General features: G+C 32.9%; 2 protein-coding genes across 2 annotated transcripts; one reads left to right on the top strand and one right to left on the bottom strand.

The window, feature by feature from the left end:
- The first annotated feature begins 812 nt into the window (after positions 1-812).
- Positions 813-1,961, top strand: LOC11419573 (uncharacterized). The gene is made up of 2 exons (XM_003609857.4): positions 813-1,206; positions 1,483-1,961. The coding sequence occupies exons 1-2, from the start codon at positions 1,107-1,109 to the stop codon at positions 1,614-1,616; spliced, it is 234 nt and encodes a 77-aa protein (XP_003609905.1). The 5' UTR covers positions 813-1,106; the 3' UTR covers positions 1,617-1,961.
- A 2,448-nt stretch (positions 1,962-4,409) lies between these two features.
- On the bottom strand, positions 4,410-7,737 carry LOC11438224 (chromatin structure-remodeling complex protein BSH). Its single transcript, XM_003609858.4, has 10 exons — positions 7,578-7,737; positions 7,411-7,499; positions 7,224-7,318; positions 7,057-7,128; positions 6,208-6,255; positions 6,016-6,099; positions 5,826-5,864; positions 5,653-5,735; positions 5,468-5,530; positions 4,410-4,817 (listed from the first exon to the last, which is right to left on the bottom strand). The coding sequence occupies exons 1-10, from the start codon at positions 7,625-7,627 to the stop codon at positions 4,718-4,720; spliced, it is 723 nt and encodes a 240-aa protein (XP_003609906.1). The 5' UTR covers positions 7,628-7,737; the 3' UTR covers positions 4,410-4,717.

The raw sequence follows: 7,737 nt of genomic DNA on the forward strand, positions 1-7,737 counted from the left end.
AAATTGGGTGCTAGATGGAGCTGAAAATGAAGTGCCTTTAGCTTGGAGACCCCACAAAGGGTTGGTTTCTTTGTTTCCTTGTGTTCTTCCATCTTCCACGTTTCCATTCCCCATATCTCATCACTATCACGAATCTTAATTGCATATAATAATTGGCAATTTTATGCATTCATGCAATTGGTAGTTATTTAATCAAAATCGTGTAAGTATTAATACAAATTTTTTGTTTGGTTTTAGAATTTAAGATATAAATTTAAATCGTTCAATCTCAATCTATCGACCATCGCATAATCGTGTGGAAATTAACACATCCCATGTGTATAACTAAGCCTTTGTCCAAAGATGATCTACTAATTTCAATTAGTACAATAAAGTGCTAAGAATTTACCAACCTTCAATGGGGTCGCTTCCTTCCTTCACATAATCACAGTAACAAAATTGTTTTCCTCATAGAGTTAAAATAAAATGCACAAAAGACAATTTTAGAATTTAGCTAGTCTACACATGTAGTCTTGCCCCTAGTAGCAACGTGTCAATAGAAAAACAAGAAGGGTTAAGGAAGGACAAAATTGTGCAATGAAGGTAAAGTAGAAAGAAAAAAAAAGGTTACATAACATTATTAACACATAGCATTTGCATAGGATATAGGAGGAGGAATAGGACCTCCAATCCAATGAAAAGGCTAAAGTTAAACTTAATTGGCTGAGAAAAGTAAAAGGGTCCACCCTTATTATTTGATTGAATTGAATTAAATTAAATTAAATTAAAAAAAAAAATAGTACAATCCAATTGAAAAGATCTTCACGTGTAAGTTGATGTAGCATGTGCTTATGTCCAGTCCTTTAGGTTTGATGAGAGAGATAAGAGAAGTCAATAAAAAGGAGTGATGTTCCTTCCACAATCTTAACCTCATCTCACGGATCTTGCTCCTCTCTTTCCTTCTCTTCTCTATGTGTTTGTGTTTGTTATTTTTTTATGCTCTCCTATACATACATATATATATATATATTTTATATAAAAGCTCTAGGGTATACATTCATTTGCAAAGATAAGGTATAGAGAGCATATTCAAAGGCTTTTGCTTTGTGTCAATCAACCTAAACCAAATGGCTTCTTGGAAGAAAACCATCACAACACCATTCAAAAAAGCTTGTACTTTCTTTAAAGAACAACCAACAACAAGGGATCCTAAGAAGTCTCAAACAGGTTTGTTTGTACATGTCATCCCACAATCTTAAATCTTCAGAATTTTTTTTATTTTTATTTTAAATATTTTCTTACTTTTTTTTAATTATTTTCAAAACTAAAAATAAAACACTTGTTGTAATTGTATGATAATTATTCAAATAGTATTTTGTCGGTTAATAGTACTATTATTCCTTATAATTTAGAATTGTACTTTTATTAATTGTACTCTTATAGAATCAAAAGAAATTGTACTTTCAATTCCACATTATTTAATTCATTTTTCATTGTTTACAGAACAAGAGAGGCGTATAATGGATCTGCAAGGTGAAGTAATGGCATGTGGGTATGAAGATGTTCAAGTTATGTGGTCAATGCTGGATAGGTCCAAATCCACAGCCACAGAATGTAACATAACTTCATCAAGTTGAATTACTCAAATGCCCTTTGAAGTCCCAGTGCATAAATTAGCGAATGTTTTTTTTATATGCTAATTAATGTTAAGGTCATAGTTGTTGCATCAAATATCTTGAATATGATATGAATGTAATGGAAATTAACAAGATATTTGATATGTGCCCCTTTTTTTTCTTTGATGAAGAAGAATTAAGGTGGCGGTTTTAGTTTGTCTAAGTCAAAATGTTAGTACTCGTTGGGAATCCCCGTGATTGGTGAAAGAATATCATGGTGAGATTTTTTTAATCAAAGGTAGATTCTATGTCTATGTCTGTTTTCCTCTTTGACGGTTCAATAAGTACAGTGCAATTTTACCCTTGTCTTTTACTTATTGTGTCTGTTTTCATAAGGAAAGTGGAGAAAGAAAGTAGTAAAAAAATAATCAAAAGATCTCAAAATCAGATATTTTTTACAATTCCTATTACGTAGGGTCGAAAATGTTGATCGGAGCTCCTTTAATTATTATCATGAAAAATCTTGATATTTTGTGTAATTGTAAAAGTAGGGTCAGTCATGAAATTTTTGTTATTTTAGACAAATTAAAAGAACTGTGGCCTCTTAATAAGATTACTTCTCACAACATTGTGAATCAATTGAATCTCAAAATCTCAATTGAAGAAAGATAGTCGTATTTTAGTGTTCGACGCATTTCAAATAATTTTACCTCGAGTGAAAATAAATTATTTCCTCCCCGCATTTTTTTGTTGTTTAGTCATTAACGGTCTATTTGAAATCAATGTTCTTTAAAAAAACATTTTCATAGGAATCAAGACTATTTAATCTATCTTATATATTGCAAATAAAATTTTAGTAACTTAATTTCAGAAAATATCTCTCAGCAGATACAATGGTAAAAAAATAAAAAGGATTATTAATATTATTTTAAAAATGTATTATAAAAGGGTTACACATTTTCTCTAAAAAAAAAAAAAAAAAGGGTTACACATTTTAGTTAAAGGTAGATATTTTGAGACACGAGGATCCATGTAGATTTTTCATTAATAAATAAAGATAGTCTTCCCTTTAATTCTATAGCATGCTTCAATCCATCAACTCGAGGTCTTAGTCGAAGCGCAGTTGAGCACATAAAACTGATGTGGATATTTCTTTCAATGCGATTCAAACATTGTTTTATCATGTTGTGAGAGACTAACTTATTCGGCCAAACTCAACCATATTGCTAGGAGACATTATTTTAACTAATTTAACTTAGGGCTTAATTGTACTTTTGGTCCTCGTATTTTTATTAGCTCACGAAAATGATCATGCGTCTTTCAAATCGAACAAAACTGTCCCTAAATTATCATGTTTTTTTTTTTTGCAGTTTTAGTCATAGTTCACCATCTGCAACAAGCTCCAACAATTCACCATCATTGTTTAGAGGCTTAAGTCCACGCTGAAATTAGAATTTTGGATGCTGGTGAACTGTTAGAACTTGTTGCTGATGGTGAACTATGAGTTTTTGGAGGTGAAAATAGAGGCTATGACTAAAACCGTAAAAAACATGATAGTTTAGGGACTGTTTTGTTCGATTTGAAAGAGGCATGACCATTTTCGTGAGCTGGTAAAAATGCGAGGACCAAAAGTGCAATTAAGCCTTTAACTTATGAAGAATCATTTTACTATGTTTATTGATTATTAATGTGTTCCCTCGCATCTCCCATGATTGTATCACCATCAATGTGCGTTTATCGTTGGCCTAGCGTTTCACTTGAAACATAGCTTTTCAATTTGGGCAAAATCGTTTATCTTTCCAAGTTTCCATAACATGGTTGTTGGTTGTTTTGCCTTGTCCGCAAGGTTGTTGGCTATTTCTCCTTTTTTTTCCACCCATTATAAAGCTATTTTATGGTTATCGTCGCTCCTTTAGGGGTTGAAGGGTTCTTGTGAGACCCCGTCCGTCGCTTTATATAAGCATTCTTTTGTGAGTATAAAATGGTGTATATAAAAAGGGATGGAGGGACTGATAGTTTGCTTTGATAGGAGAACATTATGGTGCAATGCTTTTCTCCTTGTGTATAATACACTGTATATGTATGTTGTCTTGACTGGGAGTGCTAATTTAATACTTTTGTTGTCAAAAATTATTTCAAAAATTATTTCTCCTTAAGCACAAGAGGGTTAAATTATTAATTTCAATTTCTGTGTTTAAACTTAAGTCAGCAACAGTGGGCTAATCATCCTCTGAAAAAAAAAAGTAGCTAATCAATTTGTTTGTGGGGCAATGTTGATTCATATGATGGAAGGTTGAAATTTAATTGTGTTACGCAAAAATGAAACATGTTTTGATTTTTTATATTCATTGAATATAGCAGTGTCGATGTCCATAACTTGTGGATGAAATTGTTGTGGGACAATATATATTATGTTGACATGTTTCAGCAAGGTTTGGGAGACCAGGGTTAGCAAATGTGAGTTGTGTGCATAAAGCAGCAAAAGGTGATGGAGGATGATGGAAAGTGAGGTGTAGTAGCCGTCGACGGAGGCCCTGACATGTTTGAAACATTGCCACACACCAATAGCTAGTTCAGATTTGCGGCTGAAACAATATTCTCGCATCCTAAGACAAAAGGATCGTGATTTGTGGCTGAGTCTACTGTGCATTGTGACTGTGTTTAAAAAATAAAAAAACATGACAAATGTGGACACCTTTCTTAACAGATATTCAAACATTGGATCATCATGTTGTGGAACACTAATTCCTTTCGCAAAAACCAACTTATTTTGGGGAATCCATTTCCAGTTATAATACCTTTGCTTGGTTTGACTAAATATTATGGATCCCCTGCAAATTCATATTTCACTTGTCAGAATTATTTAGACATTTTTTTGTCAATCTTTTTCCAAGCTAAGACGAATGATACTTATGCCTAAAGTTTTTTCCGTTTTGGGTACAGAAAGATATAAGAGAAGAAGCGCTGCAAAAAGCAAATGATAGCAATACGCTGAACCAATGACTACTGGTCTTATAAAACCAACTAGTATACTAGTATATGTAAACAACTCGAACGATAAACATTAAAAATATACATTCTACTGAACTATCTGATTAGGCATGGTTGACTATGGGGCCAATTCACCTGAAATTTCTCTCTTCCTTTGCTTCAAGGATATCAACTTCCTCGTTGGATAGAAGATCCACAATGGGTTCATATACATCCCACTCCTTTCTTTTCCTGATGCATTCAACCAAAACAGCCAAAACATATGAACTTCTCATTTTTAACTTAATAAATAAAGCCATAAAATAAAATACAAACATAATCTTAACAGAGATGCGTATTTTTTAACCAAAAATTACAAATAAGTTTGAACCAAACAAACAAGTAGAGCCTTGTCCTTGTATGTTCAGATTGGCTAAAATTGCACAAACAGCAAATGAAGTGTAGTAAAAAAATTATGCAGACAAAAGACAAGCGAACAATTAGTAAAACAGTTCACTTTTTGTCTCAAAAATTCCACAATAGTCCTTACACCAATCAGCAAATTTGTTTATAAAATTGAACTAACAGATATTAATAGGCTTACACTTGTAAATATATATCTACAGTCACATTATGCCGCTGCTTAACTGCCTTACCAAGCTGGATTTTGAAGCTTATAAACTACTTTTATTTTTGGCATAGGCAAGGCTTATAAATTACTTAATATTAAAACCTATAGTAATAATAGGGAAACTTTCACATTATGTCATATGAAAAAGAACTTTAACTACGTAAGCACCGTGACTTAAACAGTCCAAGATGATAGGATTATATCAATGTTCAAAAGCAAATCATTGAATTTCAGCAAACAAAGAGTGCATTACTTTATGAAACAAACTTACCGGACAACACTAGATTTAATACCAAATAGCTTGACCAAGTCCACTGCTACAGCGCCTCCTTTACTGTCAACAGATGATAGATGAGTCAGCGATTAAATAGTAGATTAGGCACACATGTACACTCTGAATTTATAATAAAAACATTTATCATATCAACTGAACTAGGATAAAAGTGTATGAAAAACCTGACTGGAAAGAAGTCAGCCCCTCGACGACCCTTCTTGCTTAATCTGCTTTCTCTTGCAGAAACCACACTCTGAACTACAATCTGAATATGAAAATGAATTAAGACGACGGTAAATGAGCCTATACACACACACACAGACACACACACTAATCGACCAATAGAATGAATGACCTCGTAAAGCTGTTCTCTGATGGCAAAGGCAATAGCTGGCTGCAAAACAGTAGCATTTAGGTGTTTAGTATGTTTCAATTTCAAAAAGGTTTGTGTGTTTCAAATTTCAAAGTCCATAATAATGGGTACTTACAAATTCAAGGAAGTACAACAAATTAATTTATTATTAGCAATAGGTAGATATACTTACTCCAACCTCAGGATCCTCAATGCCCATGTCTCTGCAGAAGGTTCTTGCAAACTCTTCAGGATCACTATCAAAGTTGTTCAAGTCCTAGAATTTAACAAATTTAGACACATACATGAGGAACCAACAAAAGTGCAGCAAATCAGTAGATAACAGTTCCAATCATATAATACAATGCCGGTCCTGCAATCTTACCCATAAAAATTGGTCCTTTACAAGCGTATGATTTACACGAAGATCAAGCTGTAAAATAGAAACAACCCGATTTTGTCAATAGGCAAATATTCAATTCAATGACAAATATATTACACTCATTTCCCTTGAGAGATGCTTAAACTACAGTCCTCTACTCTAATTGTAAAAAATACACTCGCATCCCCTTAGAGAAATGAAATGTGCTGCACTTTTCTCCATTATGATGTAAATGAACCTTTTAAAACAAGTCTTCCAACTTCCAAAAACATGTGAATAATTTTCAATGTCATTGATGGTAGCCAAGTATGTAATTTTGAATACATTATTTATTTGGAAACTTAAGATTCAAAGTGATATGTTCATCATGCTAAGAAATGAGCATCACATATTTATATAAAAAAAATGGATACGAAGATAGTTTAATTTAAGATAGATTAAAGTGTACTCCCTCCGATCACATTTATAAACAAAAATGTACTTTTTAGCTTCATTGAATACATAATGTATTTAGTCTATATATTGACCAAATACATTAAGTATTGAATGAATCTAAAAAGTGTTTTTCTGCTTTCAAATGTGAGCGGAGGGAGTAGCTCGTAATCATATCATTGATCATTAAAAAGAAAAGGGCAGGCTTCTTTGATGGGGAAAGAGTGTAAATTAGTTTTAAAGGGATGATAGGAATCTATGGCCTTTTTGGATTGACTAATTTGAGGTTATGCAAATGAATAAGCTTTTATGTATAAATTCACAAGCTTATCCATGAGAGTGCTTATATAAGCTGCCCTAGTTCAATCCAAGCAACATAGAGAGAGAGAGAGAGAGAGAGAGAGAGAGAGAGAGAGAGACCTTGATGGGAACAATCTTTTCTCCAGCATACATATCTTGACCGTCATAGGATCGAAATTCAGCAAGCTGAGACTGATACACAGAAAGACAATCAGCATGATGATGAAATTAATAAAGTAAAATTGAGTTAATGTAAAATAAAGAAACATTGAAGAAGAGAAATGTACTTGAATGGATTGAGCAATTTGAGTAACAAAAGGTGGAGGTAGCTTCAAGTCTCTCACGGTTCTTTTAGCAAACACCACAACCTCAGAATCAGGATCTAGAATAATGAATGAATCAATGTTTTTTGAGTAACATAATGATTAAAATTAGAAAGATATATAAGAATGGTAGTGGAATAAATAATAATACCAGAAGGGTTCCAAGTGAAGGCATCCTTGTATCTATGACCGTCGATTTCAATGTCGAGTCGAATGGGTACGAGATTTTCCGAAGTTGGCCTGTGTTTTTTTTGTTTATCATTCGTTCAGTACTCGTTAATTCAATCATTCAAGAAAGAAAGAAAGAAAGGAACTTACATCCTGAACTTGACAGGGTTTCTGTAGAAAGCGGAAACAGGGGTTTTCATCTTCAATATTCAATGATCATGCACCAGGAACCAAATTAATCTCAGAATACAAATTTAGGTGATTAAAATAAAAACAAATCTTCTTCTCCGTTAGGGTTATTTTGATATGT

Source organism: Medicago truncatula, chromosome 4 (assembly GCF_003473485.1).
Source record: "Medicago truncatula cultivar Jemalong A17 chromosome 4, MtrunA17r5.0-ANR, whole genome shotgun sequence".
Lineage (NCBI taxonomy): Eukaryota > Viridiplantae > Streptophyta > Magnoliopsida > Fabales > Fabaceae > Medicago > Medicago truncatula.